Here is a 14,173-nt window from a genome sequence, read left to right on the forward strand (position 1 = left end):
TTGCAGGAAAGATCGCGGCATTTCCTTTTCGGCGAGTTCCTAAATTAGGCATTCCTAAATTGTAGCTGTATCTGTAAATATGCTTGTTGAACGTTGAAATCTGCGTCTCTCGGGATGTTTCCTCGCTTCTTTGTTTGAGCGGAAGACTCTTTGAGGGCTTCATACCCGCTTGACTTTCGCAATGCTACCAGCGAAAGTTCCCACACGCAGTGGCGAAAATTCTCAAAGAAACTGGTTTTCTTTTAAGTTTAGTTTGGCTCGAATTACGGTCGTCGTCTCTTCATCCGTTATTGTTCTCTTCACGAGCTTGTGAACCGAAAACCGAATCAAATTACGCCGTTTTTCTGTAGGTAAGTATTATCGTCTGCTATACTAAAATCTCATTCTAAATTTTCTCTCTGTTCGCTTTGGAAACCTCGCAGGTGCAACATCCAGTATTCATTTGACGTATGGCAATCGATTTTAGTTAAGTGTAAATTACAGCTCGAGACAGTGTCTTGATAGATATCAGATGGTGATTTTGTTTGATATGCCTTGAGGCCAAATGTTGAAATGAGAAATGATACTTCAGTGTGATCCATTCATCTGAAGAAAAGAAAGAGATTTTAAGAGAACAACAACTTAACAGTCTTTTTTTTTGTTCCCAAATCTCAGTATTGATGTCATAATTTTCCCGTGTTTCGCAAAATTAATGCCAGCAGTAAGATGTTTAGGTAAGTGATTACGCAAGCAATTTGAAGTTTAATAGTCAAGAAAACGACTTCCCAAGAGATTAATTGCATTCTAAAAAAAAATTGAAAACTGCAGGGAATCAGAAATGGCGACAAAATTTACATTTTAGAAAATAATCGGCGCCTTCAAACAGTGTCTTACCAGCTCCAGTCGAATTGATAAGCTCATAAAACGTACGGGGGTGGGGTAGGGAGGGCGTTAGTAAATTTTCCGTGTTTCTTTACACCCAACTTTTGACAAAAATAGTTACCCACTTAAATATGCTGAGAATTATGACAATACAGCTCTTTTTCGCACTTTAAGTAGGACAAGAGAGAACCACTTCAAAAAATAGCCAAACGACTCCTTGCCTCTACCCCCTCCTGTTGAAATATAACCCTTCTGAACTAGAGTCAAACATCATTTTTGAGACCGCATTTTTCTTGTAAATGTATTCGTTTCGTCTGCTTTTGGAGGCGGAACCTCGGCACCTGCAGCGTGCAAGCGGAGCCATCAATGTCATGTGTTGGTCGTAAGTGCGTAACGTTGTTGTACTCACGAACGAAAACCAGATTAAACGAAAACTATTAAACCATGGTCAAACTCGTCAGTTAAATTTATTTGATATAATTTCAGGTTTTATAGCAGGCAAAGCGAGGTAAAATACAACTGCTAAGCGTTCTGCGCTGTTTTAATAGCGGCACGTGGAGCGCGCAAGCGGAGTCTCTTTTGCCATGTGCTGACCGTAAGTGCGTAACGAACTTCTGTGTAAACACTAATGACTCTTACGTATGATGGACGATCCTCGCAGTAGATAGCGCTATTTGAGCAATAGCGAAATTCAGACCTGAAAAAAATCAGGCCTGTACGGGACTCGAACCACTGACCTCTGCGATACTAGTGCAGCGCTCTAACCAATTGAGCTAACAAGCCAACTGAGAGCAGGCCGTTAAGTTGATTCGTAATGAACCCGTGAAAGTGATAAATGAGATAGAATAAATATATGAAAATCATATATTTTGAACTGCGGTATTTGATACGTATGATGGACGATCCTCGCAGTAGATAGCGCTATTTGAGCAATAGCGAAATTCAGACCTGAAAAAAATCAGGCCTGTACGGGACTCGAACCACTGACCTCTGCGATACTAGTGCAGCGCTCTAACCAATTGAGCTAACAAGCCAACTGAGAGCAGGCCGTTAAGTTGATTCGTAATGAACCCGTGAAAGTGATAAATGAGATAGAATAAATATATGAAAATCATATATTTTGAACTGCGGTATTTGATACGTATGATGGACGATCCTCGCAGTAGATAGCGCTATTTGAGCAATAGCGAAATTCAGACCTGAAAAAAATCAGGCCTGTACGGGACTCGAACCACTGACCTCTGCGATACTAGTGCAGCGCTCTAACCAATTGAGCTAACAAGCCAACTGAGAGCAGGCCGTTAAGTTGATTCGTAATGAACCCGTGAAAGTGATAAATGAGATAGAATAAATATATGAAAATCATATATTTTGAACTGCGGTATTTGATACGTATGATGGACGATCCTCGCAGTAGATACGTATCAAATACCGCAGTTCAAAATATATGATTTTCATATATTTATTCTATCTCATTTATCACTTTCACGGGTTCATTACGAATCAACTTAACGGCCTGCTCTCAGTTGGCTTGTTAGCTCAATTGGTTAGAGCGCTGCACTAGTATCGCAGAGGTCAGTGGTTCGAGTCCCGTACAGGCCTGATTTTTTTCAGGTCTGAATTTCGCTATTGCTCAAATAGCGCTATCTACTGCGAGGATCGTCCATCATACGTATCAAATACCGCAGTTCAAAATATATGATTTTCATATATTTATTCTATCTCACTAATGACTCTGTTGTACTTAAGAGTGCATCCAGAGCAAACAAACACTAACCCATGGTCAATCTGGTCAGTTAAAAGTGACTCGATTTAAAACACAATTATTTGACGACTCATGTAGAAAGGTTTATCTAGCGTCAGGCAAACAAGGCAAAATAGGATTTTTAAGGTTTTAACGGCGGCACGTGGAGCACGCAAGCGGAGCTTCCATTGTCACGTGCTGGCCACAAGTGGTTAACGAACGTCCGTAAACACACTAATTCCTAAGTTGTACTTACAAGCGAACCCAGAGGAACAAAATTTAACCATGGTCAAACTGATTGGTTAAAAGGGATTCGATTTACTCACAGGAATTAAAAAAACAATACTTTAACGACTAAAGAAAGGTGAATTTATGGCCAGGCAAAGTGAGGCAAAATACGACTGTTAGGGCCTATGTGTTGTTTAAATAGCGAAATATATCATTCCAAATGTAGATGCTTTCACCTGGTCAATATTTCTTCAAACCGAAATGGGGTTTCCTGATTGACGGACTTGTTCAGTTCTATTACCTATAACTGAAAGTCCTTCGATGTTATTTTTAGCAAAGGCGTCCTATATTTGATTTAATTAATGGCTAAGACCACTCACGGCTACACATAATGGTTTGACCATCCACATGTTCAATAATGAGTTCCAGACATTTTAAGTAAGTTTACGAGAAGTTTCAATGTGAAATACTACATACTTTCGGCATCTGAATAAATGCATGTTCACAACATATGCGGTCAGAACGTCATTTCATAAGGGTCGTTAAGTTGTATAGCAAGCCTTTATGTCTCCTGTCGTTAAAGCGGGGGGGGGGGGGGAGTATGTCAAGAACTAGAACCGCTCTTGCTATTTGTAAACAGTTTATCGACTCGTGGCAAGACTGAGAAATCTTCGACCAATATTAAAAACTGGCACTTTATAATGTTAAACATTTTTAAAATATACAGTAGGGATCGGCGTTTTTTGGTTTTAAATGGTTAATAAATAGGGCCTAAGAGTAAAAGTATATGCAGGTGTAGGATTGCCTCAAGTCTGTTCCAAAGATGTCTTCAATGCAGAATCCGTAGTGTCCACGGCTTGCTCAGAAGAATCTAAAAAAGATAACGTGTGCATCTCAACAATGAGATTACAACACAGATAAACGAGGAAGCGACAGCGGCCAGCAGAATTTGCCTGATGTGTTGACAGTGTGAATGATTTAAAGGAAAATAACCTGAAGGAAGAAATTATTACAAATAACAGGGAAAAGACAGAGAAAAAAGAAACGAAGGTAAAGGTGTGCAATTAAGCACGAACCCGATATCAAAAAATGCAAAACCTCTCACCGGCGAGAGTTTCAGGACCGCTCTTATCGCTCGCAGTGATTCCTTCGGACTTCTGCCGCTGGTTTGACGTAAGATTGGGTACCAGTCCTACGCCGATAGCAGCACGTAAACCTCCAAGCGAGGTGACATCTTCCGGACAAGCCTGTTAAGATGGGAGAAGTATAAAATAGAGAAAACAATTCAAGCACTTTACTGTTAATTGAAACAATCGCTACAATTATAAAAAAAAAAAAGGCTCATGAAGGAAATGTTGTTTGCTACATACATCAGCCAGACATTTTCCAAGTTTACCAATCAAGGACGACTTCCCGGAGCAAAATCCCACTTTATGAGGGCTTTATATTTGCCTTCATAAAAGCACCTGCCAGATCATCTGCACGAGAAAAGTTCGTCCTTGAAAATTTTTTTCCCATAGAAGTCTCCTTGTCTAAAGGATGATTTTTTTTTTTCACTTCTTTCGACGAGGGGTAACTTGTCAAGGAAAACTCTACCCATAATGATCGACCATCTCCTTTCCTCTACTTACAAACTACACAATCACAGCAACATCAGCGACAAACATGGGAACAATTTTGCTCATTTGAAAGTTCTTACCTGTGCGGTAAGATCTTTTAGATTCTGCTTCACATGATCCGCTAAGTTACGATAAACAAAATTGGTCAATTACAACGTAAAGAATCTAAAACAATATATAAATCACAAACGGGTTTTCCCTAAACAAATACAGGTAGAAGGATGAATCAACACTCTACTAAACTAGATGAGTAAAACTGCGTTTGTGTAATAAACTTGTAGTGACGGTCAAAGGCATGAATGGTAGTCTAAGGATCGAACTTTCTGCGGCTCAATCCGACCTCGTTCAAGCTCTCTCTGTTGTAGTAGACATCTATATTTATACAGGATAGCCCCTTCATTGTAGTAAACACTGGTATCAACGGGGGTCCTGTTACCCACCCATCCCACCCCAGGGGAGGACATCCATCACACAGTAATCTCGTGCGTGGGAAATTAACGTCTCCTGCCCCTAACCCTGCAGGAGACCGGACCTCCATTTATTCGTCCCTATCCGAGAAGACTAGAATATCTAATCATTTCTTAATGTTATAGAAAGGTAGTATATTCTTCTCAATTATTTTAAGACCCTGAGTGTTGGTCCGGCCGGGGCTCGAACCCTCGACCTTCCCGCACAATAGTCCAGCGCTCTATCCATTGAGCTAACCGGGAGGCAATTGGGAGAATAATTATACAAACTCTCGACCTCTCGCACAATAGTCCAGCGCTCTATCCATTGCGCTAACCGGGAGGCTGTTGGGAGAATAATTATACAAACATTCTGGGCCGAGTAGTACAAAGCGCTACGACCTGTTGCTACCTGATAGGGATATTGCTGATAATAAAAGATATTTCAAACGACATCTTCATACATTTTTTTGAAACTAGTGGGAAAAAAGAAAAAACGGAACCCATCTTCTTACCTAGAATCTTTTCTTTTGAGGAGGGTGTAACGGCTGCCTCAGGGGTGGCTCCCGCGGGGCCATCTGGTCTGTGACTGAGTCGGGCACTTTGTACCTCTTGGAGATCATCTAACAGTTTTCCCGTGGCGTGTAATTTGTCCAAAAGTAAAGAGCTAGAGGAACAGATATGACACTGATAAGAAAAAGATTCAGTAACATGTTAGGCGAGGAAAAAATTATAAACACATTCACGACTTAAAAGATAAATGGAGACACACCTCAATGACTGGCTGCTTGATAAATCTAAAGGAAGGGAATGGAGAAAAATCTTTTCTATCAGCCACTCCATGCTACAAAGACAACAAAGTTCCTCGCCTGACGCCACTGATGATCAGATTTTTATTAATAGTATTTTCTATGTACCTGAGGAATTTAGAAAAGAAACATCAATCCCTTCGTCTGCAAGACTCAGGAGAGACTGGATATCGATTGTGGGCGCATCTCCTGTAATAAAAAAAAAAAATTAAAAAAAAGAAAAAAAAAAAAAAAAGAAAAAGGAATATTGAAAAAGCATTCAACAGATGTAAAACTATCGCAAAATCAGTAGTCCGGAAATAAACAGTTCAAACTACCAATGTGTATGAGCGTACCAGAAGACGAAGAGTCTGAAGTCGAAGTTGTTGAAGTAGGCTGCAGAAATGGAAAGAAATGAATTTTATGTGTTGAAGGGAAGGCAAAGTGATGAAACACTGAATAACCAGACAAAACAGTGCCCAGGTTGCCCCAAAAATCATGACACGCGTGAGCACCAGTTTTTCGTGAACCACATGTACATGAAGTGACAATACCTTAGAATTCACACTCGTTCCGGCGGTGGAAACAGCGACTGTTTTATTGACATCTTGGCTCTTCTGAGAAGAAACAACACACACACGTTTAACCGTTGAAAAACCACAAAATCTAAAAAGATTGAGAGCACATAATGGTATTGTTAACTACGAGACAACTAAAAGAATGGATTTATTTCAGTAGGTTGGTTAACAAGATTTCAGAGTATGTCCCTAGACGCAGTAATACGGCATGACAACCCTTCGTAAAATGGTGATAAATACAGTCAAGCTATTACGACTCACGGCTACTCATCTCAAGAGAGGATTTTTTCTATTTGTTCATTCTTTAATTTTCGGCCGTTAACATAAGGGAAACACTGTGAGAGCATTTAAATGTACCTCGCTTGATTTAGCTGCAACCACCGGTTTTTGCTCACTGTTTTGATTCTCTTTAACCTGTCTTTCTTCCTCGGCCTTCTCTTTCTGAGGAAAAAAAAGGAATGAATGAATGGAAATAAATTAGTCAAAAGTATAACGCGAGGACAAATAACAACTCAGCGACTTTGCGCCTAGTGACCAACTTTCTCAGAGCTCCTAGGCCTTGAGCCGGCTTACCTCAGCAATATGTTTCACGTATTTAGAATGTGCTCCTTCCGTCAGAACGTCCAGCAGCCTATCCACAGCTTCATGTGAGAACGAGGAAGCGTCTTTTACAAACGCTTGAAGACTGCACATCGAAAAAAACAATTACAAATTTGTTATATAAATTCTCCTTGTGAGCATCTTAGGAAAATGTATAGAGAACAGTATGGAGAAAATGCACACTGATGCTAAGGTGTACAGGGTTGAGAAATAGTGCGGCTGACATCTCAAAAATTAATTTGATTAATTCTGTTTTTTTTTTTTTTCTTGGCTATCTGCTCACCCTCTTACCTTTTGGCGTAATGTATGCCAGTGTCATCACCATACGTGCTGTACAGCAAGTCTGAGTGTTCTTTTGTTATTGTGGCTCTCGAAGAGTCGTAGGTGGGGGCGAAAGAGCCATACGGTCCGTACATCAAGTATGAAACTGGAACAGAAAAGAAGTATCCAAGACTATCGACAGACACGGGATAAAACAATGCTTCTATAATGTAGACAGTGTGAAGAAGTGATCTTTAGATCTTGAGAAACGGTTGATAAAATAAATATAGGAACCAAAAGGGGAAATAGCGCATTTGTACCGGGTGTGGCCTTGTTTCTCTTGTCTTCCTTGAAGCCAGCAGTCGTGTGTGAGCCGTTGACCACTTTACCAAGTTGTGCCCCGAGATTAACGTTACGATACTCTGGAACTGAAACGGCAAAGGGGAGATCCAAAAATAGGTTAGAGAGAGATAGCTTTAGGGTATTTTTTTTTTTCCATAAGAATGGGTTTTCAGTTTTCAAGGATGGTTGAAATTGCTATCAGATTCTGTACCTTCAGAGTCCACTGGGTTAACTACAGCTAAAGTCGTAGTTCCATCTTTGTCTCGCCGTAGAAAACCGACCTGTAAAACGGAAAAAACAAATGCTTAAAAGTAAAGAAAAGATTAAACCAACAGTATAACAATAAAGAAACAGTCACATGGGAGATAGTCAATACAACAGTGTTGTGCAAAAGTCATGCTAAAGAAATTTCGTTCCTTGTTCTCGGGAAGGTTCCTCGAAAGTTCGAGCAAAAGTTCGTGCGAAGATTTTAGACTTTGGAAGCGATATTTACTTGTAGCTAATTCATAGACAAGGGGGCTACGGATTTGTAGAAATGGGGATTTTTATCATCCAGCTGTTGGGAACACGAACAGTAATGTAGTTGTTATAAATACTCTTTTTTTTATTAAAATCATTCGTGAATGGAATGACCTGCCCGCCAATGTCGTTGAGATAGGTACCTTAACACGTTTCAAAACAGCTCCTAAAATTAATTATACTGCGCATTTCTTAGGTTTTTATCCATCTTAGATTTTATTATAAGCATATATTTTTAAGCTTTATTTCTTTGGAAGTTTATTTACATAGGGCTAACCTCTTAAACTTCCTTTTTAGGGTATAATTTGTGTTATTCTTTGATACCTTAAATAAAGTATGTATGTTGTGAAGAGTTATCACCCTCCTTCTTCTGGCGAGGACTGGTTACAAGGGCCAGCACATCGTCTGTTAAGCATACAGTACCTTACTATTGGCGTGTTTTGCCTCCAACTCAGCTGCCATACGTTTTGATGCTTCCTGAACCTGGGCCAGAATTTTCCTACTCGCAGAGGTGTGCTTTGGATCACTCCTGGATAAAACAAGAGAGTCAAATATGCCATAACCCCTTTCAAAAAAGGAGAGATGTGTAAATACCCTTATGCTTGTAAATTCCCTTATGCTTGAAAGACGGACAGACAGACAGACAGACAATACAACAAACTAACAGACAGACAGACATCTACAGACAGACCCCCAAACAGATTGACAGATCTGGAGACTGACAGACTGACAGACAGACCCACAGACAAACAGGGTGATCCACCTCCCTTCTTCAGTAGGGAGTCTCAGAAACTAACTGGAAGGATATAAACATGAAAAAAAAAAATATATATATATATATATATATAGTAGCAAATGGACTACACAGTGTGTATGGAGTTTGACTGATGAGTGGATCAACTTTTGTTAGTCTACGAAACAGGCTGTATTAAAATCCATATGTGCGTAACTTGAGTAGTCCATTTGCTACTGTAATCGCTCCTTCATTGTCGAGCACTGTCCTGGATCCTACGTTGCCTATTTCGCTTATATATATATATTCTGTATACGAGGGAAATCTTGACCTCATATATATATACGAGTGTGTGTGTTACCTTGGCTTAGTCCTTTTAGTTGACTGTGGTACATGGTTTTCCTCTGTGTCTATTGTGTCAACATCAATTGGTTCATCAGAACCACGTCCATCAGATTCATTACCTTCATAATCTGTTACAGGAAACCCAATGCTGCGATACATATTCCTCACTTTCTCCTGTTAATTAGCAAATGACACAGAAATCATGAACAGGCCCTAATGTAATGAACTTATTTATAAGGGAAGAGTTTCATTGTTTCACATTACTGGAATTCTTATTTTAAAAGTTGATTCTAACATCAATTCTGATTGCTGCAAAGAAAGCTTAACTTTAGCTTTCCTTTTCAAAATAAAAATGCATAATCATGCAGTGTCGGTATTTGCTGATCAAGCATATTTATATCACACGGAAGTAAAAAAAAAATAAGGGTTCTCTTGAATGAATACAATGTACATATGAATGAGCAAAAGAAAATTGCTAGAAACCACAAAACAAAGTAAAGAACAAAACTGAGGGAATACTAGGATGAAATCTTGAACAAAAAATAAGAAAACATGATTACATGAACAGATAAACTGATAGACGAACAAGTGAATCAGTGCAGACATAGTCAATGAACATTATCTCATGAATAAACATAAAGAAAAAATTCCATAAAGTTCAAACTTACTGGTGATAAAAGTTTTACTCCTGTTTGAAGTAGCTTTTTGGCTGCTTTGTAGTATATTGTCTCTGGTGCATTGTAAACCATTGCATTGTTACACATCAAGTAGAAATCATCCTGAAGAGAAACAAAGTAAAGACTGTATTCCATAGCATTAGCATTACTACTCCCTCCTGCGTGGGACACCAGTCCATCACAAGGACTTGAGTGCTAGTGTTTCTTTTTCAAAATAGCTGAAATTCAGATCTCTTTTCTTACGTTTCAGCCGACATGTAGGCCCATGTGTTGGTTGATCTTACCAACACTTCAGTAGTGCCTTGGCTGATGTGTCAGTGGCGTCTAAGTAGTGCATCAGAAGTGTGTCACATTGGCCAACATGTTGGCCAATGCGTTGGCTGACGCATAGGTAGGATTAGATTCTTTATCTCTACTGCATGATGTATCAAAAATACCAAATATGTCTGCAAAAATGACAAATTGAGAGGAGTCAATTTTTCTAGCTTTTTTATTTCCTCACCCTAAACTGCTCGATGGAATAATAATCATTGGAATCAATCTTGTATTTCATGGAGCTGAAGTCCATTGGGTGTGTGATGATGTTGGAATAACCTGGTGCTATGGTGTCATTCACAGGGTAGGCAAAGAATCCCTGGGTATCCTTTCTGTAAGAACAAAAGAGTAATTTTTATAAACATACTTGTTCATTACGATTTTTAGGCATTTCCATGTACCTAAAATCCCTCACAACTTGGATCTAAAAACCCTTCACTGTACTTGGAGTTTTCTACGATAAACAACAAGTAGCTATCCATGTGAGACAAAGTACCATACATACACACATACATCATACATACATACATACATCATACATACATACATCATACATACATACATACATACATACATACATACATACATACATACATACATATTTTATTTAAGGTATCAGAGAATAAACAACACAAAATAATAATACCCTAAAAAGGAAGTTTAAGAGGTTAACCCTATGTAAATAAACTTCCAAAGAAATAAAATTTAAAAATGTATGCTTATAATAAAATCTAAGATGGATAAAAACCTAAGAAATTCACATGTATAATTTAAGAGCTGTTTTGAAACATGTTAAAGTTACCTATCTCAATGACATTGGCGGGCAGGTCATTCTATTCACGAATGATTTTAACAAAAAGAGTATTTGTAACAATTACATTTTGCCAATTTAACCTGCACATACAACACAATTAAGTGTACATAAGCATCTGCTTAATGTTTGATTTTTACCAAGGTGAAAAGGGCCACAGTTGATTAGGCTCTACATGTTGTAACATTAATTTACAGGATGGATATAGTGTTTTGACCATTAAAAACCCATTTAATGCTCTATTGAATGCTCCTTTGTCTGTCTTAACACACCTATACTTGCACCTCAATAGTTCATTATCAGAGAGTCAACAACTAAACATTGGCTAACCTCTGAAGAGTACGATGTACATTTTCCAAACATAGCTGCAATGGTGAGATCTCTGGTTCTCGTACATGACCTTTAAAATGAAATTTTAGAAAAAGTTAACAGAATTCTGGATACAATTGTACAAACCTCACATTACTTTCCTGATACAATCAAACTAGGTCAAAATTTAACACCCACCCTCCCCCCCTCCACTTAAATCTATCAATGATTCCACTGGTTATTTGATCTTCAATTCAAGCATGCAATATTATCATAATGATTATAGCTGATGTTGCAGGTATAAAATCTGCACTCCTGCAAAGATAAAGTATAGCAAAGTTGCTGTCCAAATTGTATATTGCCAGTACAGGGCTCGACATTAACTTTTCAACTTACTATAGCGAAGTGTCTAGTGACATCTTAGATGTTACGACACTTTCAGTTTGCTTACAAGCCAAACTGGCTGGTAGAAATAAAAAACCACTAGTCTGTGGCTCCTGGGCTAGCATTAGTGTCAAGCCCTGCAGTGTGAACCCAATTTCCTCAAATAATGATCACATAATTTATGCATCTTAGAGTACTGTAACTAATGTATTTAAAATTCTTAAAATCCTTCCAGCCTCAAGTGATCCTAAAAGGCTACTGGCTCCATTCAAAGTGACATCAGTCAGCCTAAACATGGATTCCCTTAGATAAAGCAGCAGTGACTGAAGAGTTCACATTTAAATGAATTGATCCATGATCTTTATGACTGCCCTTTGAAAGTAGAGTTAAGTAATTATGGTATTACTACCAGTAATTCTATAGGCAAATTCATTACCTGACGAGGGAATTCCACGTTAAATTGCACGCAAAAACCGATATCGCATGAATCGCGAAGCGATGAGTGCGATATCAGTTTTCAAGTGCAATTTAACGCGGAACTCACGAATCAGGTGATGAATTTTCCTTGAATCGCATCACTGAATAAAAATTGGAAAACAAGAAAACAGCAATAATATTGTTTGTTTTCATCCTGAGCGCACGCTCTAGAAAGCCATTTTGAAGTCAACTGTCAGAACTGTCATTGCGTTAGCGAATAGGAAGCAAGGTCAGTCGTGCACGTTAGAACCCTTGACTCCTTTTTCCTTATTTGAACCTTGTTTTTACATTCGTTTTCAAACTTTTTAAGCAAGCTTTACACTATTTAAGGATAATGGTGGTATTTCACTGAATTTACAAGCCGTTTAGTATTAACATTTTTTTTTTCAAATTTCCACTGAATTTGCTCGAGAAGCAAAATAGTTTACACCTTTTACCTCTTTTGTGGCAAAATGGAAAGAAATGAAGTGTGCAAGTGAAAGCACTGAAAGTTTAACATCGCTAACGTTTTCTTTGTTTTCTTTGTTTTTGGCTCTTTAAAAGATGACAATGGTTTTGAAAACATTTTAAACTGACTTAGAAACCAAACTTTGTAACAATAGTTGTTATGCTTACGTAGATGCGAAACAATTTCACTTAGCCTCGTTTTCAACTCGCAATTCCACGCTAAATACCTTGCTTCGCTAACCAATCAGAATGCGAGATTGACTTCAATGATGCAATTCTAAGTAAAACATAAATCTCTCCAAATCATTTTTGTTAAACAGGTATATGGATGTTGAATTAACCTCATAGGTAATCAGAAGATGTCTAAATAAATACTCCAAAACAATCTGACTTACCACTGACTTTTATAGCCTCTGGAATGTTCCTAATACAAATCAGACAAATTAATAAGTAAAATAAGGACCAAAATACAAATAACTCAAGAAAAGAGTTTCTATTTTTTCACCCAGGAAGAATCATTGAGCTATTCAACAAAATGTTTGTTACCTGACTGGAGGTTCAATTGGTTTAATATAGATTTTCTTGATTGGTCTTTCTGCTTCAATGACACTGCTACTTTCTGCTTCCATCTCAAGTCTGTCTCTTTTCTTCTTTGATCTTTCATGGCCACCAACAGATGAGGGTGAAGCACAAGCCTGCACAGATAACAGAAGATTTTTCAGAAGATTTTTGGAAAACTGCAATTTACTAGATCCTGAATAAAAGTTCAAAAACTACAAAAACTACAAGGAAGGTAAATTTAAACTTATTTAAAAAAAAAACTGGTTTTAGTATTGTCACCAACAGATAACAAATTTCAGTTAATCAGATTAAATAACAACAACATCGTAAGTTGATTCATATGGAATGGATTGTAGGCAAAAAAGAAAGAAATCAACTGGATTTTAAAACTGGAGTATGCTATTTCTGGGTGTTTACTGAAAGCCTCTGTGAAAAACACATTTGAAATCATTTCCAGCCCTAGGATGCCTTCTTCTCGCGTTTGGACTTGGTAATCATTACTTCGTTTAGACACAACAGAACACAAATGCAATTAAACATGCGTGCTCTCTCTAAGGATGTTGTAACACAAGGGCTTGAATCCTTACGCTAGAAGCATGGTCCATCTTGGGTTTCTTTCTTTCTCTTGAAGACGATCTCTTTTTCTTTTTCTTTTTGGAGGAGTGTTCTTTAGATTTCATTTTGTCTGGATTTAGCGAGGTCCTGCTTGCTAAACTTGGCGACTCTTGCTTGGCAGCAACTTTTTCTTGGTTACTCCCAACTTTAAGAACAAGTTTGATCGGCTTTTCTCCTTTCTCAGCTTTCTCTGACCTATCGGGTTTCTCTGAAAAAGTGAAGACGCGGATTTAGTTTTACGCATTTTGTATAGCATGTTTAGTGACCGTGATCACCTGAATAAAATCTCGAATTTCGAGATTTTATTCAAAACATGACTTACCTTCACTGGCATCAGTGCCTTTCTTATGATGTTTTTTACTCTTGTGCTTCTTTCCCATGGTTTTACAGTGTCAAATAAACTCGTTAAATTTTCCCTCACTGGACAAAAGTTAATGATCTCCAAAATTTAATTAGATGTCTTACAATGAAAGCCCTTAAGCCGCCATGTTGAAAGTAATATCCCATGATTCA

At 38.1% G+C, this 14,173-nt stretch overlaps 1 protein-coding gene across 3 annotated transcripts; it reads right to left on the reverse strand.

Moving 5' to 3' along the window:
* Positions 1–1,304: 1,304 nt before the first annotated feature.
* LOC111326841 (bromodomain-containing protein 7) lies at positions 1,305–14,170 on the reverse strand. 3 transcript variants are annotated; one of them, XR_015998334.1, is made up of 22 exons: positions 13,983–14,170; positions 13,633–13,868; positions 13,031–13,179; positions 12,880–12,908; positions 11,198–11,267; positions 10,244–10,388; positions 9,733–9,843; positions 9,081–9,238; positions 8,410–8,515; positions 7,679–7,748; positions 7,446–7,553; positions 7,156–7,291; positions 6,838–6,949; positions 6,622–6,705; positions 6,241–6,303; positions 6,043–6,082; positions 5,816–5,896; positions 5,671–5,695; positions 5,414–5,585; positions 4,533–4,573; positions 3,939–4,080; positions 1,305–3,704 (listed from the first exon to the last, which is right to left on the reverse strand). XR_015998334.1 is itself a non-coding variant. In XM_088751803.1 (22 exons), the coding sequence occupies exons 1-22, from the start codon at positions 14,038–14,040 to the stop codon at positions 3,640–3,642; spliced, it is 2,178 nt and encodes a 725-aa protein (XP_088607929.1). In that variant the 5' UTR covers positions 14,041–14,168; the 3' UTR covers positions 1,305–3,639. The 3 variants fall into 3 exon arrangements, 2 of the variants coding, with proteins under 2 accessions (XP_088607929.1, XP_088607928.1); XM_088751803.1 differs by having other exon boundaries at positions 5,414–5,565; positions 6,241–6,300; positions 13,983–14,168; XM_088751802.1 differs by having other exon boundaries at positions 5,414–5,565; positions 13,983–14,167.
* Between the last annotated feature and the right edge of the window lie 3 nt (positions 14,171–14,173).

This window comes from Stylophora pistillata, chromosome 3 (assembly GCF_964205215.1).
Source record: "Stylophora pistillata chromosome 3, jaStyPist1.2, whole genome shotgun sequence".
Classification (NCBI taxonomy): Eukaryota; Metazoa; Cnidaria; class Anthozoa; order Scleractinia; family Pocilloporidae; genus Stylophora; species Stylophora pistillata.